Here is a 26,654-nt window from a genome sequence, read left to right on the forward strand (position 1 = left end):
AATGTTCACAGAAGCAGACACCGCTTCAATGTGAATCTACCTCATATCAAGACTCTCGCGGGTCGGACTTAAGTGGACCTACCGCGCGGAATCCTCGAGGAGGAGGGGGGGGTGCTCACTCTGTCTTACCTGAGCATAACTGAAAAGCATTTGTAAGGGTGCGGACGAATGGCAGCTCGGATTTCCGTCCATGGCCGCAGGCGCGAGCGCCACGTTTACTAAGACCACCACCATTTAGATAGGTCATTGGCAAGGCATGTCAAGGCAACATCTTTGACGATGATTCCGAGGCTACCTGGACAGTTCTCTCGAATTCGACGAAATTTCTTCACTCTGCCCAGTCATTAAGAACCTTTGGTGAATCTGCAGAACCTTAGTATTATCATGACCGGTTATGACCCACCCAGCTCTCGCGGTTAGGACAAGCTGGAAAGACGCCAAAGGGCTTGTGTGACGTCGCAAGTCACACCCAATCATACTACTTATGTTGTCTTCACTCAAGCGAGTTACGAAAATGGGAATAGAATTCTGGTCGATCCATCACGTGATTCAGACATTGCACAGTACTGCGACCAGATTTTTCAGAAATTTCGCATCAATTGACTGCTTCTCTCTACTTAAGAGAAGAAAACTCCGTCCACCTCTGGACCCCTGTATAAAAAAAAATCATCATCAAAAAGGCGCACTTTTCTGGGGCCGGGTATCTTCTGTCTTCGACGCCTGAGAGACATGTTCATTTTGCAAGACCCCGAACTACCCGGGGCGAGGCGTGACTGGCATCCTCGTGTATCAAAAGAGAAAAACGAATCGAAAAAGTCGTGATCGCGTCACCAAATGCCGTGGATACAATGCCAGAAGCTCGCTTGACTCGGCCAAGAAAATGGTAAATGGAGAATTTGCGAATGCCTTCCCATCACAGATGTGCAATCATGGTGCATCCCAAATCCCAAAATCGTCCTTTTGCGAAATGCTTAGGAAGAAAGAGCAAATAAGCTGACCCTGTTGGTTTTTCCACCGGTGCTGGCGGCCGAGAAAGAATCGGCTGACAGCCAGCTGTCAACTTGTGAGCGAGAGAGGCCAGTGGAGAAGTCGACGTCGTCGCTGAGAATCTTGACAGAGACTTGGCCTGAGCCACCATCGAGGACGACGGCTACCTTGATGGGCTTGCCAGTAGGACGGTCAAAGTAGTCGGAGGAACCTCCGGGAACGTTGGAGTGGAAGGTGGACTTGCACTTGGTGTCGCCAGGGGCAAGGACCTCAAGGATGTCGAGCTCACCGCAGTCAGGCCAGCAGGAGCACTTGTTGTACTGGGCAGTGCGAGGGATGCGAGCGTTGAGGAACCAGAACGCGGACATGTCTGCGTTGAAACCCGATGTACCGTCAAGGGGCATGTTGAGCTCGAAGAGCCAAACAGAGTCCTCACCCTTGAAGCCGTCTACAGAATGTTAGTTCAGTAAATGTATAGGTGTTTATCAAGGATATGGCTTACGGTAAGCAACGGAACCAGGACGTGAGTAGCCGCAGCCTCCGTCGTCGCAAGACCTGTCACTGGCAATAAGGAACTCTTGGTTGGACTTGAGGGTGACCGGGTCCAGGACCTGAGGGGAGGCGGCACCACCGGTAGCATCCGAGTTCAGGTACGACAGAGAGTTGCCAAAGACGCTGTTTCCAGTCAGAATTCGCCCGAGAATTTGAGCTTGGTACTTACTTGTCGAACTTGCCGGAGCCCTGGCCACCATAGTTGCCGAGAAAGACGATGCCATCAGCAACAGCCTTGTCAGCGTTGTAGTAGCCAACGCGAGTGTAATCGCCAGTGGCGGTGCTCGAGCTAGAGCCGGCAACCCTGGAGTTGCTGGCAGGCTTAGGGATAGCCGCAGCAGCAACAGCAGGCTTAGACGGAGCGGGGGTAGGGCTTGGGGCCGCAACAGGCGGGGCGATGGGAGCGATGGGAGCGATGGCAGGAGGGGCAGCCTCAGGGGTAGGGCCATGGTAGGTGTTGATCCAAGACTGGACGATGCCGTCAATGGTCGCGGTGACCCAGACGTCGCCACGCTTCTCCTCGTTGTGCTCATGCTCAGCATGCTTCTTGTGCAAGTGCTGGTGGCCATGGTGGCCGTGACGGCGGGCATGGCTGTGAGAAACAGCAGGAGACCGCTTGGCCTTGGGAGACAGGTTGTAGATGGCAACCTGCTTGAGGTTCATAGGACCACGAAAGACGGGGACAAGCTATGCTCATGTTAGTACGCGTGTGACAGGCTCGGAACAACTTGCATTTGAGTTCAAATGAAGAACAATGGAAACTCACTTCCTCGTTGAAAGGGGCCAGGGGACCAGAGAAGGGGACATCCTCAAAGGCGCAGGATCCATCATCGGCCATGTTGCTCACAGCCTTGTAAGTGCCTGGGTGGCCGACGTTAGAGTACAGGATCTGGTCGACAGCACCACACCACCAGTTACCGCCCTCGTTCTTAGCAACGCCGGAGCACTGTTGAAGGGCCTGGCAAACAGTGGCTGAAGCCAGCATGACGACAGTGGAAGACTTCATGTTGTTCTAGTGTGGGTTGCACAGAACTTGCTTGGAATGAAAGATAAAGTATCGATATTGCTGAGAGATCTGCGTGAGTTTCCTCAAGTATTTGACCCGCCTTGAAGAGAGTCGTGCGTGGCTGGTAGAAAGGATGCTGGAATGGTTGAACGAGGTAGAGATATGGTCCAGATTGTTCTTTGACTCGGCTTGCGAGGTGTGACTGGGAATGGCCAGAATGTTAAGATACTGTCTTGAACCCTGTTCAATGGTGTGGCGTCTCTGAATCAACGTGGTGTGGTGTGTTGGAGGGAGACTAAGTGTCGAGTGTGTGAATAATGAACGACTGGAGATGGCGAGTCTCGTGTAAGGAGTGACGATGCTATTCAGAATCCGGCAGGACGGAGTTGTGTATCAACACTTGCTCTTGGGGAGTGGGAGAACGGAAGGGGAAGTAGAAGGGAGGGTAGGGGAAGGTGCGGGAGGTATACGCTAATAAATCAACCAAAATACACTAGACGGGGGAGATAGAAAGAAGTGCATATTGGTGAGGTGAACTTCAGCCAGAGGGTACCTGGGATCCAACATGGTGGACTTTGGGCCCTGGCAGGGACGGGCAGGAACGGGCAGGAACGGGCAGGAGCCAGCAGGGGGGTCCAGTCACTCCTTCCCTGGGATTTCAAGGTGAATACAATACAGCAGACTCTTTGATGTATGGCCATTGATATTCACACGCCGCCTTGCCTCCTTCCTTCTTTGCCATCGTGTGTGTGTGGAAGTGAATTGTGTGAGTGGGCTCCTCTCTATGTGGAAAGAAGAGCGCAAAAAGCCGTTGGATAATTGGACGAATCGAGGAAATCCAACTGAGCCAGCCGACCAATCCAGTCGTAGGCTCCATGAAACACTGGTTTGGCCGTGCTAGGGGGGGGCTGTACCTTGCAGCTAGAGCTACCTACTCACAGGGGGGTCACCATTCCTTGGCCGGCCTTGGGCTCAACAGCCGCGAGTGTACCTACATCTCGACCTTCCTCTCCTCCTTCTTGCCGACCGAAAAGCCGGCTCTCTCACCTCACTACGGACACTCTACTCTATACAGCGTGCTCCCACCGTAAACGCCAAGTGCCAAGATAGCCCGTTTCGCTCTGCTTATTGAGGCCTTGGCAGAGACAACCAACCATCACCTGGCACGCAGAGCTGGGCTTTCTCGGCGTTCTGGGCTCCAATCTTTAGCCAAATTGTCATTCAAGGGCAACCACGGCGCCGACTGGCGCTCATATCCCAACACGATAACGGCACGAAGGCACGAACCTAGTCTGGCCAGAACGTGACAGAGCCAGCCCGGTCGAGATAGCAGATCAGCGGACCACGATGAAGAAACTACGCGCTTAGATTCGTCCGCCATTGAGTGGCCAGTGCTGACTGAGTAGCACTCACTGACCAGATGATGGCTTCCGCAATCCTCATGCATGATTGTGGCTGGGACTTGGTTTGGTTCCCCAAGAAATCCTCCCTGCTATTCATCACGTCCATCCCTTAGCTACACAAAGAACCTTAACTAGGTAAATCTACAGCAACGGAGTAGGTCTATATTAGCTACCTATTGTCAGTTAACTGCAATCAACAGTCGGGCACCTTGTCCTGCCAATCCGTTTTTAGGCTATCCAAGGATTACAACACCCGCAAAGAGCCCTGCCATTGCCTCTGCTTCGGGTATTTGTATTTGGGAGTGGCAGTGATAGTATCGGCATTGCTGGTCGACTGGCCCGTGATAGAATCAAGCTTACCTTACGGTCCCCCCCCCACACGGTGTATCCTTCCTGGCTCAGGTGGAGACCCCGAACAAGTCGCTCACCGTGGTTCGTCCTTAAAGCCTGGATGACATCTCGAACCCTCTCGCCGTCCCAATCACCACGCTCATCCAACACGAACGGACGGCCCATTTCATCCGATGGTTAATCACGCATCACACCGCTCGATAGGCAACATCCCAACATCGCGTGCTGTCCCAGCCCATGCTTCCACACCGCGGAAGAACGGGATGGCCCTCTGTCTTTCAACCTTGACACTACTTTGCCTCCACCCCCCCATTCTGGAGCCCGCCCAACAGCCTGCAGAAAATGCCGGCGATCACTCCTCTCATTTGGAGAAACCCGCAGTGCGGGAGTCCTAGCTCTGTTAGGCAGTTTGTTCTTTTTCCTCTCTATGAGGAATGGCCCCATGGCCAACTGATTCGCAACCCGGTCTTGGCGGGCGGCACAAAAGCAAGCAAGAAAGCCTGGCACGATAACCTGCGGTACAATGAGGAAATTTTCCGAGGAGATTAGAAAAAAACCGAACCCCCCCCCCCCCAAAGTTCCCATACCGCCGACCCCCTCTTTGCCAGTCGTTGTGCCACATAGCAGCGATCTGGTATTGGTTCTTTCGACGACCACCGTCCACGCTGACGTCGTTGATTCGCAGACCCAGCCATAGGACGCGGTGTAATATGCTGTGGCAGGGCAGAAGTAACAGCTGAACGCCCCAAACCACGAGCGTATCGGAAGAAGACAAGGCCACCCATCACTCAACAAGAATAAGCAAGTCGAAGCTGCCCGAGATGAAATGAAAGGTTTCGCAATCATTGCCATCCGTCCACGACATCTTGCGTTCGCTGTTCCTGCATTAGAAGAACCGCTTAACCTAGTGCCCCGATTGGCTGCCCTGGACCTACGTCTGCATCTGCCGTGGTGCATTCCATCTGTCCTAGCTGTGGCGAATACTCATTCGACGGCATCGCACACTGTTGCTATCCACCGTTTGATTAGGTGGTCTGCAGCCGTCGGTCACAGTCGGCGAAGCGGGTCAGAGCGCATCACATTTGGATATGCCGGCACACTGTCCAATCCTACGCTTAGCCATTCATGAGTCAATCCTTCGATCCCGGCCGAGGTCACATACCCTCTCGCCCGCGATGATTACTATCAAAGTACTGATATTGTCATGTTAGTCTCTTGATTTTGATTGAACCGGTGGTCCACCCATCCGAGTCTTGTCTCTCTCCGCCCACGGCGGCCTCGTACGGCATTTCTGCGGTGTAAAACTGTAAAACTCTAACCATAAGTGAAGAAAACCCCCCCCCCCCCCCAAAAAAAAACCCCCCGAGCTTTCGCCTCCCCCAAAGTCTCACTCTCTCTTGAACACACACACATACAGGGGGACCCGCCACGTGGGACCCCCCAAAGATTTTCCCTTCCCTCCCGTCCGATTGGCGTCAAGAACCAATTTTTTCTTGGCTATTACACGTGCCCGCCTGGCAATGGAACAATGTCGTACGGTACAGTGGGGTGCCATAAGTCTCCTGACAGCCTACAGTCGCTCACTAAAATAGGCATTCTTTAACTATATAGATTATACTCCTCAGACAAGTTGAAGTTATAATTCAAAATATCCATAGAAAATATATTACTTATCTTAATAACTTCAAGATACTATGGTATAAAAGTGCTGAGTTTAGTGAATTTTGCGTAGTGCACTATAGGCTGTCAGGAGACTTATGGCACCCCACTGTAGCTACCCGAGAATCACTCTGGAAAAGCGGATTGGCGAACGCTTGTACACATCTGGTTCAGCCCTAGCCCGCCACTTAATTCAACGACCCTGCTGCAGCCTGCAGGATCAAGCCTCGAAGAGCGACAACCGTCTTGTGTCCGGACCTGCATGTAGGAATCCGCTCGCCCTCCCCTCGACCAGATCTCGGACAAGTGCCGCCGGCCGCATGTGACTCATCCCGTTCTAGAATTTGTCTTTGTGGATTCATGCGTTTTTTTTCTTCTCTTCTTTTCTGTCCTCCCGCCCGGGGGGTGGTCCTGACCCCAAGTAATCGCCACATCAGGATCGCAATAGGGCTGTGAGCTCAGGAACCAGTCAGGGGAGATAAGTTGCTGTTTACGAACTCACCTCGTTACTATTGGCCAGCAGGTAGTATAGGCTATGGGATACAACCCCGTCGATGGCACCGACGAAAAACCCACAAGCAGGCTCTAGCAGTCAAAAACCCGCCATATGTGAAGGGAAACGCAGCATAGGCAAAGGTTTCCATGTCATGGTATCATTCATTTCGCATCTACTTAGATGCCTTGGCCTTCTTCCCCCGATGGGCTCTCGTTTGGGTGCCCTGTTCTGGTCGCCCCTCCTCGGCGTCATCAACAAATTCATCCTCCTCCTCCTCCTCCTCCACTGCCGCAGTCCTCGCCCTGGTCTTTCTTTTCCTCGTAACCTTGGCTGATGCTGACACATCCTCCTGACCCGCAACAGCCGTTTGCTCGCCATTGGTATTGGCCCTTAGCCTACTGACGGCGTCCGCCATCCTCTTGCTCGTCGCGCCCTTCTGCCTCGGCGCAAAGGCGTCTCTCGCGCCAACACCTACAGTGCCCTCAAAGTACCTCGTGATGTTCGTCTGCGTGCCCTCCATGTCGCGCTTGTTCATATCCCGGATGACGGGGACCAGTACCTCGTCGGTGCGCTCCTTGCTCCACCCGATGGTAGCCATGAGAAACTGCCGCAGACCCTCGAGGTCCGGCACGCCCCACTGGAAGTGCTCAGGGCTGCTGTCGACCTCCGGGCGGATGTATGCATCCGTGACGGCAGGGTTCGGGAACCCCGACGGAAGAAAAAGCTTCGTGGCTTGTGACTTGCGGAACTTACGGCGGAAAGGGGAGCCCGCGTCGGCCTCCTTGGGGCGATTGTTCATCTGCACGTCCTGCCACCACTCCTTGAACCCGTTGAGGCCGTCCTTACCAGGGAACTCTGAGAGAATCTCCACGGCCGTGACGGGACCGACGCCGGGTAGGCCCTCGGTATAATCCGACCCCAGGAGCTGAGCAATGGCAATGAGTTGCTCGCGCGACAAGGAGAGCTCCTTCTCGAGGTCCGAGCTGAGATAGCACTCGACAAATTTGTTGCTGTTGAACATGTTTTTGTAGATGCGCGTGCCGCCAAATAGGAAACAATCGGAGTCGTCGGTGACAATGCCGTCCACCAGGCCCAGTTGCACGAGCTCCGCACACTGCGCTTCAGCTTCCATTGGCGCTGTGATGTAGGGGATGCCAAAGAGACGGAGCAGGGCCTGGCACTCGGTGACCATGACCTGTGTGACCTCATCGGCGTCTCGGCGGTCCTTTTTCTGTTGCGTGCGGAGCGCCTTCAGTTCCCTCTCATATGCCTCTTTGTTCTCGTGCTCCGACTTGTTGTTCAACTCGCTGGCGAAACGGGCGTGTTCCTCTGCTTCCTGGGCCAGGTTTGCGAACAGCTCCTCGTCCTCCGGGTCGCTAAACTCGTCGTCACTCTCAGCGAAGACGGCAGCCTCGACATCCTGCACGGGGTCACCCACCGTGTTGGGATCGTCCGATTGGGGCCCGCCCATGAGTTCTTCGAAGGTGAGCTCATGTTCTTCTTGAGCAAGCTTTGGTTGTTCTGCATCGATAGAAGCGTCCTGCATCGCCGGGTCTGGAGATTCGGGCTTTTGTTGCTCGGCATCGACTGTGATATCTTCCATTTCTGGTTCCGGGGAGTCGGGCACTTGCGTAATGGTAGCTCCCATATCTTCATCAGCGTTGTCTGGCCACCCTTCTCCGAAGTCGGGTTCTGGCGATGGTGGCGGTTTCCGAGAAGTGGCGTCTGACTTCTCCAAAGACGCAGCTGCTGATTCGTTCTTCTCGAGTGACCCAATCTGGGCGCTCGGGATAACGTCGTTCGATATGGCTCCATCAGCAAAGGCAGTTTCCTCCTGAGTGGAAACCTGCTTCGGTGACGGGGGTATCTCGAGTATTTCAATGTCGCTGCCTTCGTCATCGGACGAATGGATTTCAATGAGTTGGTCTTGCCTCTGGCGCTCGAGCCGACGCTCCTCTTCTATTGCTGCCTCCCTGTCTTCCGTATTGATCTCGCTTTCCACCTGTCGTTGTTGCTTAATCGATTCACGGATATCCGTGTTGTCCACCATCCAAGGGGGCAATGGCTTGGGTCGTTCTTCTTGCGGCCCTTTCTCGAAACCACCTTCGTCGTTGTCGTCGTCATCGGCGGCGGCGGCGACTGGTTCCTCCACAGAATCCTCCGCCATAAAACCACCACCAAACTCGGCGTCACCGTTGTTTAACGCTGACTTCTGTGCATTTGGTGTTGGCTGCTTTGTTGTCAACGTGCCTTCGGGCTTCTTCGATTGAGCCTTCACTGAGAAGAGAGAGGACCCCCAGGCGAGCTTAGGGAACGGCAATGGACCGTCGAAAGGATTCTTGATGTTGGGCACCGCCGGCTTCGGCAGAGCTCTCTTCTTCTGCCGGGACGCCTTTAAGACTGCTTGCAAGTCCATTTCATCGTCACTACTACTGACACTGTTAACGCGTCTCTTCGGGACGGCTGCAGTAGACCTGTTATTGACGATGTGAGCCACCATGCGGCCGCTTGTTGCAGCAATTGGCCTGGGTCCCTCGACAGCTTTCTGCTTCCAGGTTGGAGCTTCCATTTCCACGTCTTCAAACTGTTCATCCTCTTCGGAATTCTCTACATCCTTGCCGTGCTGATTTTGTAAGGACATGGCAATAGCACGATTAATATCGTCCTCCTCGTCAGGGTGAGTTGCCTCATCGCCGCTGTCCTTCCTTCGATCTTGTATTTTGGGAACATCGCCGCCTACGAAGAGGCTTTGTTCTTCTTCTTCCTCCTCAAATAAGTTGTCGACCTCGCCCTCGCCCTCGCCCCCTTCTTGGCTTCCGTACAGCTGTTGTCTCCGGAGAGCGACTTCCCTGGATGAAATCTTGGGCAATCGGTTTAATCCCTCTACGGGAACGTCCTCGAAGTCGTCCTCGTCGGACTCCTCGGCCTTGTCCTTTTGCTGGAACTGGAAGTCTAGAGCATCGACATCGATGGGCTTATGGGCCTCGCCCAAGTCCTTCTCTTTGCTCACGACACCCAGCGCCCAGCCGCCCTCTGCTCCGTCATTCTTTACAAGTATGTACTCTCTGTCTCTCTCACCGGCGATCCTTCCGCCGCCCGTCAAAGTGAGATCGAGGCCAGTCATGCCGGCTTCTTTCATGAGGCGCTGGGTCAGATTGTTTCGCTCACGGACTCTTTCGATTTGAAACCTCGAGAATGCCATACGGTCCGGGAACATGTCGTCCAGCTGTTCTTTGCTCAACCCCATTCTGAGACGACTCCTCAATCTGGCTGCATTTAAGATGTTGTACCTGTCCACCGCGGGCAGGCTTTGGAAGAACTCGCCGTCGAAGTCGATCTTGCTAAAATCGTAAAGATTGATATCCTCTCCGTTGTGAAATTGCCGCGCATATTCCTCCAGCTCTTCGATGCTCATGACCCTGGGATCGTCTGCTTTGGCCATTGAGGCAATGTCCCCGTCAAGTTCGGGCAGATGGTACGCGTCTTGTTTGAAGAACTTCCTCGTTTGCTGTCGCTCCTGCCGAGACATGCCGACTTCATCAACGTAGACGATGTTGTCCGCATCGGGTATCTCCTCCTGAGGCTCCTCTCGTTCTCTTTGAATGCCCCTGTCCGCATCGCGTTTCCTTCTCTCCTCTTCCTCTTCTGCGATGCGCTGCATCTGTACAGCCAACAGCTTCCCGGCAGTGCGAACTGCATCCTCTCTGCGGCCTTCGCGGCGCTGCTTACGACCCTGGATCGTCTGGCGCTTGAGGGCCGGAGCGCCACCATCGAATACGAAGACGGGCTTGATGCCAAACCAAAGGAGCTTGCAGATGCGACGAAAGAAGCCGACGACGTGAGAGTTCCGCAGCGCATTGCCCTCCTTGTCACGAACCGCCTTGAGAAACTGGTATATCCAGATGGAGGCATCGACAGCGAGGCGCTTTCGGTTGAGGGTTGCGAGGTTCGTCGGGCGCGCGCAAGGCTGCACAACTGTCCAGAGACCGTTCACACCCATTGCTGTGAGGGGATGGCGCTGTTGGATTGGTATTCACAGAGGGGTTTGCTCGATGGGATGATGGTTGCTGCGAGAAGCGTTCTTCTCATCTAACAAGTAGGTAATCTCATTGTAAATAGTAGGCACGATCTCCCGGATTACTTCCAAACGAGCATATCTCAAGGATGCAGTCCTTAAACCCCCGAGGACGTGATGACTATTGTGAAGAACGCAGGCAGCTGTGGCTGCCTGCAGGCCATTTACAAAGAGCTCTGGTTAATGACGCGCCTGTCTCCACCAGAGGCGTCGTTATCGTGCCTTATCGCTTATCGGCTGGGGAACGTGCGAGAGCGATGGGGCACAAGCCTTTGCCGCCGACAACCACTGTTAGCGAAGCGCAACAGTGCGCTCTTCCTACAAACCACTCAACGACAGTAGCAGAGCGATGCCCATCATCGCTGTCAAGGGGTCGCCATGGACAAAGACGAGGGAAGAAACTTCTTGACCTCGCTTCTCAACAAGAATCTGCGCATCTTTGCCACTGACGGCCGCATGTTTCTGGGCCAGTTCAAGTGCACAGATCCAGTGGGTATCCCTCCGCCGTCCTCTCTTTCAAGAACGCCTTGCTGACTGACATCTCAACTCTCGACAGGACCGAAATGTTGTCTTAGCACATACCTACGAGTACCGCCAGCCGTCGGCGCAGCGGCGGGCCGAAGCAGCCCAGAAGGCGGCTGAGGGAACAGGCACCGTCTCGATGGACATGACATCCCGATACTTGGGTCTGGTGGTCGTCCCTGGACAGTACATAGTCAAGATCGAGGTTGAGGAATTCATAAGCCAAATCAAGGGCCAGAATCCATATTCAGATATCGTTGCCTAACTGGCAGATGGCATTAGCTTTAGGGCTAATGTGTGGAGGCCCGCAGGTCTTACAACACTGGGCAAGAGATCAGAAGCCCAAGGACATGGTTGCAAGGTACAACCCTTCGGATGGTGTAACAACTGAACATTAAAAACTACGCAGAGAACTGTTTTACCCGTGACAACCCCCCTACCTGCCTTAATCATTGCGAGCCTTCTTCGACCAAATCACCAAGGCGCCTCTCCCCAAGCACCAGAACCGAGCTACCCTTACCATTGTTAACGTACGAACATTACTACCATCACGAGCCATGTGCTCAAAGTCGTGCAAGGGCAAATGAATGCGGGAAACACAAACCCAGGTTTGATGTATCCCATTCTTATGCCACGATGTTCTCGTGTTGACGGCCTCTGGTTTCACCGTTCAATCCATCGTCCGTACCGGTTGCGGAGTGGTGGATGTCATCTTCTTCCTCTTCCTCATCCGTGTATTCCGTCTCCTTGTTGTGTGCTCGGGTCCACGAGGAGTCGTCATTCAACGGCACATCCTGCCCAGAGAGGTCGTGACCTCCCTCAGCACGCGTCCTAATGTTGTTCCTACGGCGCGTTGACAAAGTGCGTGCACGGGTCGACAGCTTAGATGAGACGGCGGCCTGAGATGTGACCCAGTTGGTAAGAGCATCTTCGCAGTCCTGGATGATGGCTTTGCTGGCCTCGTAACCATCATAGGCTGCACGGGTTTCGCCAGGAGTGACGGGCGTGTCATCAATGAGCTCGAGAAGATGCTTTCCGTACCCGGCAATGATGGCGACCTTCTCACAGTGTTCTCTCAAAGCATCGAATTGGTAGGTGTACGCAGCCTTGATCTTTTCACGCGTGATGTTGGACAGCTGGGCTTCCGCAACCAGTGACTCGGCTTCAGCGCGAACCAGTTCCTGTTCGAGAACAACAATTTTAGGGGAATTGGGTTCCTTGTACTTAAGCTGGGCAATCTGGTCGGTGATCTTCTGTTTACCTACGGACAACAAAGTTAGCAAAGGGCAGTGTATAGTCACGGACGGAGTCTGGCTCACGGTCTCGGCTTGGCTGCACCGAAGCCTCAATGTTGCGGATACTCTTGATCGTCACACGGTACTGATCATATCGGTCGACGTATTGGTCTTCAAGTTCGCCGATCTCGTAAAGCAAAACGCCAAGCTTGTCGGTGACATCGGAAACATCCTCGTCACAAGCTTCGCCCCAGATTGAAAGTTGTTGCTGTGAGAAAAAATCAGAATATGTTTACGAAACTGGCAGCAAGCATGGGCAACTCACAGCGACCTCCATACGCTCTCTGGCTACTTGTTCGAGACTGCGCATGACATTCTTCTCCATCTTTACCAGCTGTGACAGCTTCTTGGCGAGGTCTGGCCCGAAAGCGCCTGCAGACTTGTGGCGGAGGGCATGGCCTATGCAAACATATCAGTCAATGGAAACCACTTGTTCAAGCTGTGCGACGTAGAATAGGGAAGATGGCGGCGCAAGGAATACAAATAGGGCGACATACCAAAACCACCACGAAACAGGCGGCCAGATTTGGTTGAAGAAGTAGGCGGGGGAGGGTTCTAGAAACAAAGTCAGCATCATTCATGCCAGACAGTCTCAGCGGAGAACCACTGTCTATGTTTCCGTGGCGCATACCTGAAGTTGGGAGGCGGTAGGCGCCCGCGTCTGGCGCATGGAGTATGTGCGATGCATGTTATTGGCGTTTACGGCGTAGTGAAGCGGCGACTGTAGTATGGCACGGTATCGAGAAGATGCGAGCGTCGATACGGTAACGCGCTTGGAGGTAAGGTATCGCGGGTTGTGACAAGGAGTATGGGTGTGAGAAGTTCAAGTGAGGGTCGGAAGACAAACCTTGGGACCATGCGAAGCCGGGTGTTTATATGTAGGACATGAAAAAGGGTCCAATTAGGTGTGGTCTGCGTCGGCGTCGGCGTCTAGGCTGGTGGATGTTGCGGAGGTGACGGGGACTTTGACGAGCGGGAGGTGGGCTGGAAGGACGGGACGAAGCAGCGCAAGGGTGGGAGGTGACGGTTGGCCTGCTGTGTGTCCCCCTCCCTCTCGTGTGCCTCTTTCGCGCTGACGACGTCATCAGTGCTGTTAGCTCGTCTTTTTGGCGTTGTTCGCAGCGTCACCTAGGTACCTAGCTAACTTGATGCCTGCCGCAAAACATGGTACACGGAAAGGTACAAGGACGTTGCTCCACACCCAAAGTATTTGTTGTGCTGCTCATGGCTGGTTCCGTCGTCAGAAGCTACAGCACCAAAGCTTTGACCGTTGTCACTCACTCCCGCCCTTTCCTGGGCCAGCCTTAACTCGATACGGTCTGTCGGCCTGACGAACCTTGCTTGGCCAGTTCGTGGTCGACGGCGCGGGAAGATGGAGAGCACCGCCGCGCCGCACCGCACACATCTGGGGTGAAGGGCAAAGGCTCTCACGTCCACCCGAATCCCCTCGCACAGCTATGATGATCGCCATCCGGGATGGCGCCGTCTTTTCGAACCCTTTGCCCAATGTGGGCTCATGAAACAAACGGCTGGGGAACCGAGGAGTTGTTTGGGACCAATATGGGATGAGAAACACAGCAAGCTTTCGACGCAGGCTGCCGGCCCCGACGGGGACCCTCAACTACATAGCTCTCGCAAGAGTGTCGGTCCATCTCACTCATCCTTTCACGTTTTTGGACCGCCGTTTGCGCCTAACAAATCTCGGTGCAGAGACGGCCCCTACGATTTCCATGTCCGCTTCTCAATACCCGATGCCCAGGTTGTCACCAAGACTGGTTCAATGCGATGGCAGACTTTGAGGACGGGTAGTCGTAGGGCGGGTGCTTTGCTCGATGGGCTGGCCATCCGGCGTCTCCGGGGCATCGGTCAAACTGGTCGCTCTTCCGTCTGGAGCTCCGAGGCTAGTGCGCTTGCCTTCCAGTTCTTCGTCGTCGTCTTGCACGGGCATTGGGAAGCGAAGTTGATTGTGCTGGGCCAAAGAAATGAGCGATGATTTCATAGATCTCTCCTCCAACTTCCAAATACTTCCTTAGCGCGGGCTTATGCCGTTGGCCTGGCCTCTCGACCCCAACCACATGTGCCTGTGCGACGGGCTTGTCGGATTGAGACTATCCGGTCAGTTACTACGACGAGGAGCCGACTCTAGTCCAAGGCCATAATAGCGAATCATGACACGACTCAGCCGCCATCTTTTTTATTTGCTAGCTGAAACGCTTGCTTGTGCTTGAATTGCATTGAGCATTGCGAAAACTAAGATTTGCTCACCGCACGCTGTGGTCATGAATAGATTTGTCTCAACTCTACTTCGAGACTGTCATCGTTTTCAAGTGACTGAACAGCCTAGCGCACCCACTACACAGACTCCGTGGTCATGGGCGACCCCATTCGCATTTCAGCATCCAGTTTCGAACACGACCTGAGTTCGGTGTCCCCATTCAGTTTGAATGAATTTTTCGGTTATGAACTTTGCGGGCTAGGGTGAGAAGATCTGGTCGAGTGCTCGGTTATCAGCGATTACAAGGAAGCTCCAGAATTTCTGGTTGATTGCAAAGTTGAAGGGCTGATAGAGCCATGTTCCTCCAGAAAGGAAGGGGAAAATAATTGTTGGCTTAATGCTCAGCTGAGACGTGTGCGACGTCTCTGCACATAACTAGCGCTTGGAGACGTCGAATTGTAAGAAGGACAATGATATCAAAAATTCGGAGTTGCTGTTCACGGTTTCCATGACACCCATTGAAGAATTCATCTCATGAGGTTTCAAGCGCACCTACCAAACTCGGACGTCCAGGCAGAGGACTGGAGGCAAGAGGTTGATAACAAACAAGACTGCCCGATAATGGGGATGGGATTGAGTAAGTATTTCCAGTACAATGCATCACCTGACCTTACAAAGAAAGAATAGCAAAGACTGGTCTGTTTAAGAGCACCTTTTGATGAGTTTCATCTCGCGACAATAGGGTCCAGATGTCTGTCTGCACGGGTTTTTTGTATCGGGTGGCTCGAGGTACAATCCTTGCCCCCGCTCTTTTTTTGGGTCTAGCGCCTCGCAATCTCTCCCTCCAGCTCTTTCCTTCCCTGAACGCGCTTAGTCTCCCAGTTCACCAACGCGTCTCACAATATCTCATCTTCTCTCTCATCATCAACCTCATCCCAGAGGGACGGCTTTAGTGATTACCTACACCTGTAATCATCCCCAGTCATCTCTAGGCCCATAGAAATTTTACGCGCTATCGTCGTACGCCCACCGCAGCCTGGCATGGTAGTTTCCTAGCCAATGTTTACAGGCCTCACTGACGCTGACCACGGGGACGAGGACATGGTGAGCGACCGTGTCTACGTCTGTGTCTGCGCTTGCAAGTGAGGGGGACGTTGCAACCACCAGCGGCTCGGGAGGAGACCGCTACTGTTGCTACTTCCTTCGCGCCTCCCGCTCGCTTCCTTTTACTCGACATGTCTCCATTCCGCGCCGGGACCGATCGGGACACTCCTCCTCAAAGAGGTCCCTACAACGACTACGCTATTTTCCGCCCCGTCAGCGACCGGGTCACTCCTGACGACGCTCAACCCGAGCCTCATTCTCGCTCTCATAGACTGTCGGGAAAGACGATTGATGTCATCGACTTGACCATTAACTCAAGCCCGCTCTTGCGTCCACAGAGTTGTCACGATCCGGATGCCGACCGCGCGTCACTCGTTGTAGCCAAGGCTGAGGCTAGTCAACCTCATCCGGCATTCTCATTAGGCTCCGCACATTATCTTTCGGACCCCAGTGGAGGCTCAACCGTTGTTTCCAGCAATGCAGCCTCGATTCTGGACCCTTCGCCCCCGCCTGTATCAGTCCAGCCCTCGGTCTCGTCTGTTGACCTCGACGACGGTTTGGATGCCGAGATGCCTCGACCGGCGCGGCCTGACGGCTTTTTGAAGAGCCCTCAGCAGGTGACGCCGCCGTCTTCTACGCGCCCACCAAGCCACCAGTCTCCCAAGAATAGCGCCATCTCCAAGAGGCAGACCCCAAAGAAGGAGGTTCCTGATGTCAGGCAGGTTGTCACTTTGCTGAAGGGTTTCTCTGCCGATATCGGCAAGGCTCATTCGCAGCTCGCTCTTTACGCCCTCAAATCCACAAAGCCCATTGAAACACGTGTCAAGACCGGCGTCGATTTCTTTGCCAACGTCAAGCTTGACCCGGTTGAAGAAAGCGAGGGGACAACCATGTCTATCAGAACCAAGGTCAGTGTGGTCAACCTAGTTTAATTTCCACTGTCTTTGGCTCTCAATACTGACCTTTATACAGCAACATTTCCGTGGGAGGAAGTCTGACCAAGCCAAAACTGCGCACTACGTGCCTACTTGTATCAAGTCTAACAAGCCTGCCGTGCCCAAGTATCGCTTTCATCACACGGAAATTGTCAAAAACTTCCTTTCTCCCAACTCCTTGCTCAAATTCGTGCCTGTCATTCGGGACCTTGCACCCGAGGAAGAGCGGAAGTACAACACCTGGTTAGGGGAGCTAGAGAGGATGGACGAAAGTTGCGGTTTCAAAACCCTAGGAAGTCGCGACCAACGAGTCACCCGAACCATCAAGAAGGAAAGGACTGCCACCTTATCGCTGTTCCTGGACTCGTGGCTCAGAAAGCTTGCCATTGACAACTGCAACCGAACCACATTAATTCGCCATATGGCTAACTCGAACCTCGACGACGCTATCACGCCGCAGCAGAAGTCGAGCCTTGTAAACCTGCACAGCGACGGCAACATGGCTGCAACACCACGAGCCCTGAAAGCGGCAAGGGTATTCACTGATGCTTTTGACCAGGTGTTCTATCACAGCGGTCCTCAGAATATGGGCATTTTGCTATCAGATGTCTTGAAGCTCGACAAGTCCGTTGATGAAATCGTCGAAACGAAGAAGACGGCCAAGGTCGGCCAGGACGACGGTGATAGGGTGGATTCTCTCGAGCACTGGATTGAAACGCATACAGTAATGGGATGCCTCATCTGCTACAGCAACTCGTGCGAGCATGGAGACTACAGTCTGGAAAATCACAAGCGCAACTTTTCCATGGACTGCATCGGAATGTATGGGCGGATGTTCTCGGCCAACCGAGTCCTGTCCTCTAATGATCCGATTGAGCATGCACCACCTCCACTGCCGTGCAAGCGAAAGTGCTATCGGATTCTCGACATCGGCAGTTCTGATGATGCCCAGTCAAGGCCATGGACCGAAGACGAAACATTTCTGCTCCGCAGTCTCTACTCCATCTTGGACCACAACAAAGTCCGGGTCAAGGCACAATGTGCCACCGCGGAGATCTTGGATAGAGAATGTTGGGATGTGCATCGTCATTTGCAATCTCTCGACATCAAGCTTCCGCCCATCACCACGATTGACCAACCAAGAGCCAAAAATCTTCCTTGGTACGATCGCAAGAAGAAGATACTCATTGGCGACTGGCAGGACCACACCAATTCCCACGACACCAAGGTGCGCCCATCTAACGATCCGTGCCATCACGAAGGCCCCTGCACGGCCGACAATGGGTGCCCTTGTGTCCTAAACGACATACTCTGTGAGCGCTTCTGCCGCTGTACGGAGGATTGTTGCGCGTACAAGTTCACCGGCTGCGCCTGTCACGCTAGCGGCAAGACATGCTTGCAGAAGCAAAAGGAAGGCCGGCCTTGCATTTGCGTACAATTAAACCGCGAATGCGACCCTGACCTATGTGGTACATGTGGTGCCGTAGAACGAGCAGACCCTGCGAATCGGCACGATGATGCCCTATTTCAGACAGGCTGTCAGAACACCGCCATCCAACGGGGCGTAAGCAAAACTGTTATCCTCGGCAAGAGTCAACTGGAAGGCTGCGGTTATGGTCTCTTCACAGTGGAAGACATTGCCCAGGACGAGTTCGTCATTGAATACACGGGCGAGCTCATCGTTGCGGACGAGGGTGTCAGGAGAGAGGCCAGGCGCGGCGAAGCTTTCTCCATAGAGAAGAGCACATCATACGTATTCAGCCTCCTGGATTACGAAGGCATCTGGGTCGACGCTGCTATTTATGGCAATCTCAGTCGCTACATCAACCACGCTGTAGAGAACGCCAATGTTCAGCCTGGCATTCTCTACGTCAATGGCGAATTTCGCATACGATTTACTGCCACGCGTAATATCAAGGCTGGCGAAGAACTCTTCTTCAATTATGGCGAGAATTTCCCTAACCTAACGGAGAAAATGATCAAAGAGAAGGCCGGCGACGGAGAAGATGCCGCGGAAGAGGGTGCGGGACCAGTCAAGCGTGGACGAGGCCACCGCCGCCGGGCAACGACCGGCACCGAGAAGCCAGCCACGCAGAGGCTCACCAAGGCAAAAATTGCCAAAAGCGTCAACACGGGAGCTCGTAAAGAGGCGCCAACGGTGGTGGTAGATGACTACGAGGCTTTAGCGGATTTCGACGCGATGCCCAGTTCGAATCGAAAGCGAAAGCGAACCGCAAAAAGCGACGATGAGGACGAAGAGTTCCACCCTTCTTTGGAATCTGAAGAGAACGGTGAGACGCGGGGCGTGGAAAAGCGTGGGTCGACGTCTCGTCGACGAGGTGGGATCCGCCGCGTGAGGTCGATGGGCTCCATTATGCCATCAGACTCGGAACTAGAGGACTCGATGAAGACGGCAGCTCATGATAAGCGTGCACAAGGACGTTTGTTCGGTTCTCAACTTCCTAGCGGGCCCCAGCCGACCGCGAAGAATGGCGTGAAGCTTGCGAAGCCAGCAAACGTAATACCGCCACAGAAGAAACGTCGTGGGCGTCCGCCCAAGAATCCTCGCCCAGCTAGCCCCGTTGCAACAAATGAACCACAGGTTGAGCACGTCGGAAATGAGATTCGTGCTCATTCAAACGCCTTTCGACATTCAGAAGCCGATGGCAATACGATCTCCGTCGACTTAGATAATCGTCCCAGATCTGCCCGTGGGCGGAAGATAATTGCAGCCAGCTTCAGCCAGTCGATGGAAGATCCAATGGACATTGACAAAAACGAGCCCGAGGTGGACGCGACCCCGACACGGTCCAGAGGCCGGAAAAAGGCTGGAGAAGACGTGATCACAGCTCGAGGACCATCGCGGACTGGACGTACGACCCGTCGTCTAACTATTGACACAGACGGTGCAATGGAATCGGATGAGGAGCATCTGATACCCACCTCGGCATCCAGACAAAAGCGTATGCAGAAACCTTTTTTGATTTCCCTGGAGAACAACGACAGTGAGTCCAGCTATAAGATGCAGGGTACCGGCACGGACTCTGACGATGATGACGACGAGGGGCCTATTTCTTCTCTCAGTCGTTCCTCCAGAAAGAAGAAATTACCGGCTCGGTTTAGATCGTCGTCAGACGAGGAGTCCTAAAGGTATCAACTACACACACTTCCTGGAAGGATTGCTGGGCATGGATCCTTCAGCCAATGCCTCAAAAATGCCATGTTTAAAATGATGGACGCAGAAGGTTATCGTTGAGGAGGTAGTTTAGGCTTGTTTTTTGCATTTCACAAACAGCATCCAGTTGGTAGGCTTTACTAGTCTTATCGCAGGGCTCGATTGTGCGTGTCACATTGCTGCTTAGCTGGGGGGTGTACATTTGATTGGCGCATTCAGGAGTACAAAGCATACATCGTTCCTGCTGCGGATGGGACGCATGACATAGTGTCTCATTCACGTGGTCAAACACCTTAGCTTTGAATATACGTACTTGCATGCAACTGCGCCATCTAGCTATGTCTTCCAAAGACGGTTAACCGATTTGGCTGTGTTTGTATGGTGCTGGTTCCAACCTGAGCTGCAGTTATTTGGAAGTGGTCTAATTGTGGTTAAGCTGTGAAACCTGTCGACAGTTTAGGGTTTCGTATCTTTGTTAGTCTAAAGTCTGAAGTAAATTAAAGCTATGGTTTTATCGTTAAGCCTATCTGCCTTATATAATACAAGCATGTTTTTGACTATCGAGGATTCCTAGAACCATGTCTTCAGGCTTTCTAGCTCTAGACGTTGCAACATTCCGCAAGTCGGTAGAATTCTCTTGTCAGACTGGCATAAAAACGAGGCCTATTAATGCACAGGTATCCACATCTTGCAAATCCCTCTCCCCAGTTGGTAATGATTAATATCACTACTCCAAAAGAGCATAGAACAATTTTTTTTTTTTTTCACTGGCAACATGCAAGGCTTTGGCGAGGTTTAGTGCATATGAGGTCAAAGAGTCTCCTTTCAGTCCTGATCACGTATCAAAAGGGAGAGCGAGGTGACTCACATGCAATGATACTTTCCAAAAGGGCCATTGCTGTTCACGAGATAGGAGTTGCTATGTTTTCTTTTCTTTCTCTGTGTGCTCGTAACATTCTTCTCTGACATACGCTGCATTACAGTTAAATCCATCCTCATGATCTTGGGTTTAGAGACACTGAAAACGCCAAGGCTGTAAAAGATGACCTTGCGACTTTACTTTGTGCCGAGGTCCACATCGCATGCAATACATGGAAAGCTGTTCCTAACAACTAGAAAGGTACAGGTGACATTCCGCACACCTACAAAGCAAAACATGCCTGTTTAATAGGCCAACAAGATTCAGACAAGCACCATACCATGTTTCATTTTGACCCTCATAAAACGACATTCTATACATTAAGGCAACAGCATTATTTCTATTCCAATCGCAGTACGACACCTTCAGAGTTCAGGTCTATTTCTTGATTGCTTACATCTTTTGGGCCCCAAAGCTGCGCAGCTGAGAGTAAAAAGGAACCATGCCATGTGCATACGGGCAAACGAAAAAAGGACTTCCAGCAAGCATGTCTACATCAATATTTTTCAGGCAAAGTGGATGACTGTTTCCAGTCTTTGAGCAGATGTCCCTTTACCCCAAGTTTTCTACTTCCCACAGCGCCTTTCCTGCCAAGTTCTCTGAGGTTCGGTTACACGTTCTTTGGAATAAATAGACACTGGGGCTAGGGGGTATCTTTGACATGGGTGCGAAAATAAACTGATGTGGAATAGTTTGCAAGGGATCGATTCGCAGGACGCTGTATCCATGTTTTTTATCTAGGCTTCTGAACATGCGAACCCGAAAACTTGTACGGTTTCTCAACAACGTGGTGAAAAGGTCGGGTGCTTAGCTGTCAGTGACTCTGCGTCTGTATCAGAGAACAGAGCAAAGCCCGGTTCCGAAAACGTGCAATTTGTATGACTAGCGCGCATTGGTAGGATCCAAATTACAGACCAGAACAACAATTCAAAAATCTGGCTGCGCAAAGCACTATAACATAAAGACAAACGACAAGAGCTGGGGAACCTGCGCCCCCCCCCTTTTTCAAATAAACTGGATTTGCACATGGGGGCTTTTTGGGGTTTTTGTTTGCGGGTTTACATAATTCAATTTTTGACTTTGACAGCCGCTCGATGGCTGTCAAACATAACCCAGACAATATCCGAAAGTGCTCACTCAAGCCGACAGAACGGCTCAAAGTTCACATAGCTAGTATACATTCGATGCCGAATACCCCAGACGCCCATAGACACCCGTAACCTCAATACATACAACTCACTCAAGTGTGCCTATCATACAAGATCCCACGTCGACCTATTGAGCTACCTCTTGAACAAGCGCTTCTCAAGTGTACGCAGTCCTATATACGAAATCGACGCAAAGGCGAAAGCCAGCTCAAAGCCAATGTCACCGCCAAGGCTGCCACCGGCAAGCTTGCCAATAGGGCCAGTGAACCATATCTGTGACATGCCGAGGATGGCCCCCATGACGCCCACCAAGAAGGCCGCCACGGCCGCCAACCCCGGCGGCAGACGCGACGGCGTACCATAGTCCTTGATGTCGTACCCGGCGATGCCGCGGCGGAAGACCACATGGTCGGTGACGCTGATGCCCGCATAGATAGCGAGCCAGTAGGCGATGACGAGCATGAAGTTCTCGAGCCAGGCCTCGAAGCGGTTATAGCCCGGGATGCTGATGGCGATGTAGATGCCGGTACCGAAAAAGACCCATACGAAGCGCGGTACCCTCTCCGTTTGCTTGGAAAGCACCTGCAATGAGAGGGAGACGGAATAGATGTTGGGGCAGTTGTTGGCGATGATGGACAGGGCGAGGATGACGAGGCAAAACTGGCCGAAGCCACCTAGGCGGGGAACGAGCACGGTAGCTAACAGGCCGCCGATCCCGGAGGCCGCGTAGGCGTCGGAGTAGGCGGGGTCGGAGACACTCGCGGTCATGACGGCAGCGCCCAGAAGCTCGGTGAAGCAGAGCGTGAAGAAGAGGCCGCAGAAGGTGACAAGGAAGACCTTCATCCGAGATGTGGACGCCGGGTAGTAACACGTATAGTCAGCGGCATAGGAAGTCCAGCCGGTCGCGAAGCCGTAGACGCTGGCGGCGAATGAGAGAACTGAGCCTGCTTCGGCGGGCCCTGAACTCATGGGGAGCATGCTGTTGAACTTTCCCGAGTGGGCGAACACCCCAAGGACGATGAGGAAGATGATGGCGCAGGGAATCCAGGAGAACCGCTCGTAGGTGTGGACCAGACGGTAGCCGAAGGTGCAGATGATGAGCGTCGAAATGGCGATGACGAGGATGCCGGCCCAACCAGGCATGTCGTTGTTGACGGCGTTAAACAGCTGAGCGCCGACGATACAATTGACGGCCGACCAGCCCAGGCATGCCAGGATATTGAATATTGCGACTAGGCCCAAGAAGTTAGTGTGCTGCCCCTCGTGTAGTTCTCTTGGCATACGTACTCAGCTTGACTGCGTAGAAACCAAACCAGTAACGGGAGAGGACCATCTGTCGCAGTCCGAACACGGGACCAAAGGTCGAAAAGAAACAGACGGGCATGATTCCCAAGAAGTTGATAAAAATGATGGTCAAAGCCGTGTCAGCGAAGCCGAGATTGAAGACGGGAATAGCCAGCACGCCGATAGCAAAGGACGATACAACCATGTTGGCCGAACACCACTGTAAAAGAGTCAGGACGGTTCCCGGGACTGAGTGCGGATATCGGCTGGACTTACCAACGTTCCGATGTTGGCGATGGTATCGTTGATTCGCTCGTCTTCAGGGACTCTTTCGATGCCCCTCTGTTCTACACCCAACTTGCCCGCCAGCCTTTGGAGTTTGGCATATGTGCTGGTGCTGGCTGCGAAGTCCGCCTTGTGGATGGCGCCGTCATTGGTCACGAATCCTTGCTCGACGTCGCTGGCCGGCTTCTTCTCCCCGCCGCTCGAAGAGACACTGCTCTTGGTCTCGAATACAGCCATCTTCCGGTTTACGGACGGCACTTTCCGCTGGATTGGTTATCAGGTTGGAATCAGGGTTCACCGATAGCACATAGCTCTACTCGACAAGTCGGGCAGGAGGAGGTCTATCTGGACGGGCGGGATGTTTGACGGCAGATGCTCGACAGAGACAAGCAGATGCTCAAAGCACCGGCGACTGTGAGAGGATGGAAGATCCGCGTCCCATGCCAGGCATACGGTGGCGAACCCAACAGTAATATTCGTTGCGGAAAGTGGAGGTGCCCTTATCAGGGCGCGACAGGCAGCGGACCGAGGCTTCTTCGCCATATTTCTGGACTCGAGATACCGTCTAGCCGCGGGCCCTTTTTTTTTTTTTTTTTTTTTTTTTTTTTTTTTTTTTTTACGCGGAGCAGAACCTAGTCTTCTGACGCGAAACTAGTGGGGCGTAACGGAGCGAGCAGAGATAAGAATCGCAGCATAGAAGACGTTTGATGGCCCACAAAGGCGTTCCTTATGGGGGGGCCCGATGTGGTTCGGAAGTAGGCCGGTACTTGACAGTCATCTAGGATAGGTTGGGCAAGGGGAACTGGAGCTCGGCAAGTGAGCCACTACGTTGGTTAGAAGAAGAGTTGGGTGTGCCGAATTGGTCTGCCCAACCATCAGTCCTGGAGGAAGAGGGTCTCTGGGTAACTACTCGTCGGTCAAGATGGAGGCAGTCGAGCGACAATCGCGGACGTCACTGAGGACGTGTCGGAATGTGCTGCGATGTGAACTTGTCTCGAGTCACTCTGACCTTCCCGACCTTTGGTGGATGGATATAATGAAAAAGAGGACGTTTGTCCATATGGGTGCAAAGTTCCATTCCTGCTACTAGCATATCAGCAGTCAAGATTCCGAGCCACACCCTCGAGTATTGCCGATAGGTCATCCGTTATCTCACCTCCACCTCATCGACAGGAAGTAGATTTTTTTAGAGCTCCCATTGGTTGGCAAGACGCAGGGTCTCCGCCATAGGGCCGGTTCTATTTGCCGCGTAGCCGAATGCATGCAACGAAGAGAGATTGGTGGCTGAGGGGTGTTTCTTTCAAGCCCTTACTGAGTGTTCTCCGTAGGGTAAAAGACGTTGATGCTGCCAAAGTGTCAGCCTGGGGGGAGAGGGTTATCGCCGAGGTGAGGAACGGGGGGCCACAGCAAAATCAAGAGGGCAGGCAGGGTTCATGCCCACAAAGCTTAGCAATTAGGCCATCAGCCACCGGCCGACGTGGCGGTGCATGTCGGCCGGTGGATCGGGATTTCCTCGCCTGGCCCTCAACACGTTCCCCCCACGCCATGCCACGCCACGCCACGCCACGCCACGCAAAGGTCAGCATTGCATTCCTGCCCCATCACGCTTTCCCTCGTTGGCGGCAAGTTGCTTCCAAAAAAACTTTGTGTGGCTGGATTGCATACTATTAACAACTTCCATGTGGCCAAGGCGATGCTGTGTGCCACTCACCGCGCGTTGCAAACAAACGAAGCAAATCTGCCCCCGCCAGACAAATGCGTTTCAGGATTACGGCTCCTCGTTGCCGCTCTCTTGAAAAGGAAATGCAGCTGTTTCTCGTCTAACTACCTAGGTAACTCGCTCCCTTATCAGACCTTGCCCGAGCAGCCGAACAACCAAGTGACACAGCCAATCGTCGCAACACTCGACCGGCACTGTTTGCAAACATGATGATTCGGGCCACCCCAAATCCCTTCTATTCTACCACGGCCTGGGATTGCTATGTTTTAGTGGGGCGGACGGGACACAGCATCGTCGTTGATCGCTGGCACTACGCGACTGCCGTCACGTCTTCTTGCGACCTCGGGTTGATGCGCAAGTGAGTACAGAGAGTTACGGGCGAAAGTCAAGTCGAGTCTAGACATGCCGTTCGCTGCGGGTTGTTTTACAAGCTCGTCTTCGTCCCGAACCCCCGTTGACGCAGGAGAAGCAACACATCAGCCACCCGTTCAATAGCACCCATCTTGACACCCCCTTCCATCCCTCGTTTAAACAAATGTGCATCTGCAACCGAGTTTTGGCCGCTTGAAGTGCACTTCTCCCATCACACACCTACCTAGTTACACGTGTGACTGTTAGACTATCGCCGTTCGCCCTCAGGTCGTTGCACGGTCTCGAGCGGACATCCAAACGGCGGGGTTCCAGTGGGTGAGCACCCGCCGTGTTGCGACCGTTGCGCGATTGGAACGGCCTTGTCGATGTATTGAACACAAGGGAGACAAACATCGACTCCAAGGGCCATGGTGGAACCTAAACGAGGCGAGGCCCTCGGGCCATGAACCTCACCGTCGAGTCTGATGGTCGAGAGACAAGGGAGCAAGACAAGAGCAAAACATGGTCAATACTTGACTGTTTGCTTTTCGATTGTAACAAAGACAGCCATTGGTCCATTCATTAGAAAAACATCCCTTTCACGCACGCTATCTGTGTCCGCCATCATCCGACTTGCGTTGTCTCCTCTCCGTCACAGTTTCCATTGTGCCGCGCTTCATTCTTGCTCAGACTCTTCGTACGACTCAGCTCCCCACCACAACATATATAAACAGTGCCAAGCCGCTTCTGTCTTGGTCCCGCCGAAGGTCCCCCCCGGCTGTACTAGGCATTCCGAAGCATTCTCGGTCCCTGCCGGAAAGAGTTCGCGACAAATTGTCAGTAGCGCTTGTATCCCTTTCCTTGGTCTCACCCCATCTTACGCCCTCGCTATATCTTGTTCCTGACAGAGGCTGACCGATTTATAACCACCCGGCTGAATCCTTCCGCGTCAAGTATCCCACCGTGGCATGGGAAATACACGGCATCTCCGGCGGGTGTGAAGCCACCGGCAACGATTCCTGATAGCACCATGTGTACGGATACGTTGGGGGAAATGACGAGCTGCTGTGTCTCAGTGATACCGTGCAGATCTTGCGCGGATTTGAGATGTGATGGAGAGAACCTTTTCCCCTGCCAGCCCACAATTCTGGGCCTCATTCATTCACCCCTTT

At 53.2% G+C, this 26,654-nt stretch overlaps 6 protein-coding genes across 6 annotated transcripts; 2 read left to right on the forward strand and 4 right to left on the reverse strand.

The window, feature by feature from the left end:
- Nucleotides 1-971: 971 nt before the first annotated feature.
- LY79DRAFT_510382 (putative TOS1-like glycosyl hydrolase-domain-containing protein) lies at nt 972-2,545 on the reverse strand (the record flags this gene model as incomplete). The annotated part of the gene is made up of 4 exons (XM_060554156.1): nt 972-1,435; nt 1,490-1,662; nt 1,709-2,226; nt 2,306-2,545. The coding sequence occupies 4 exons, from the start codon at nt 2,543-2,545 to the stop codon at nt 972-974; spliced, it is 1,395 nt and encodes a 464-aa protein (XP_060416671.1).
- Nucleotides 2,546-6,626: 4,081 nt separating this feature from the next.
- On the reverse strand, nt 6,627-10,454 carry LY79DRAFT_510433 (DNA excision repair protein; the record flags this gene model as incomplete). Its single annotated transcript, XM_060554163.1, has 1 exon — nt 6,627-10,454. One exon carries the CDS (start codon nt 10,452-10,454, stop codon nt 6,627-6,629), a length of 3,828 nt encoding a protein of 1,275 aa, XP_060416672.1.
- Nucleotides 10,455-10,907: 453 nt separating this feature from the next.
- On the forward strand, nt 10,908-11,316 carry LY79DRAFT_667685 (LSM domain-containing protein; the record flags this gene model as incomplete). The annotated part of the gene is made up of 2 exons (XM_060563417.1): nt 10,908-11,018; nt 11,086-11,316. The coding sequence occupies 2 exons, from the start codon at nt 10,908-10,910 to the stop codon at nt 11,314-11,316; spliced, it is 342 nt and encodes a 113-aa protein (XP_060416673.1).
- A 274-nt stretch (nt 11,317-11,590) lies between these two features.
- Nucleotides 11,591-13,126, reverse strand: LY79DRAFT_88371 (sphingolipid long chain base-responsive protein LSP1). The gene is made up of 5 exons (XM_060565186.1): nt 12,978-13,126; nt 12,844-12,901; nt 12,612-12,745; nt 12,371-12,554; nt 11,591-12,312 (listed from the first exon to the last, which is right to left on the reverse strand). Exons 1-5 carry the CDS (start codon nt 13,032-13,034, stop codon nt 11,678-11,680), a joined length of 1,068 nt encoding a protein of 355 aa, XP_060416674.1. The 5' UTR covers nt 13,035-13,126; the 3' UTR covers nt 11,591-11,677.
- A 2,670-nt stretch (nt 13,127-15,796) lies between these two features.
- LY79DRAFT_577672 (SET domain-containing protein) lies at nt 15,797-19,748 on the forward strand (the record flags this gene model as incomplete). Its single annotated transcript, XM_060559895.1, has 2 exons — nt 15,797-16,573; nt 16,638-19,748. The coding sequence occupies 2 exons, from the start codon at nt 15,797-15,799 to the stop codon at nt 19,746-19,748; spliced, it is 3,888 nt and encodes a 1,295-aa protein (XP_060416675.1).
- A 2,229-nt stretch (nt 19,749-21,977) lies between these two features.
- LY79DRAFT_577673 (NCS1 nucleoside transporter) lies at nt 21,978-23,648 on the reverse strand (the record flags this gene model as incomplete). Its single annotated transcript, XM_060559896.1, has 3 exons — nt 21,978-23,074; nt 23,130-23,346; nt 23,403-23,648. The coding sequence occupies 3 exons, from the start codon at nt 23,646-23,648 to the stop codon at nt 21,978-21,980; spliced, it is 1,560 nt and encodes a 519-aa protein (XP_060416676.1).
- Between the last annotated feature and the right edge of the window lie 3,006 nt (nt 23,649-26,654).

This window comes from Colletotrichum navitas (assembly GCF_030913465.1).
Source record: "Colletotrichum navitas strain CBS 125086 chromosome Unknown LY79scaffold_14, whole genome shotgun sequence".
Classification (NCBI taxonomy): Eukaryota; Fungi; Ascomycota; class Sordariomycetes; order Glomerellales; family Glomerellaceae; genus Colletotrichum; species Colletotrichum navitas.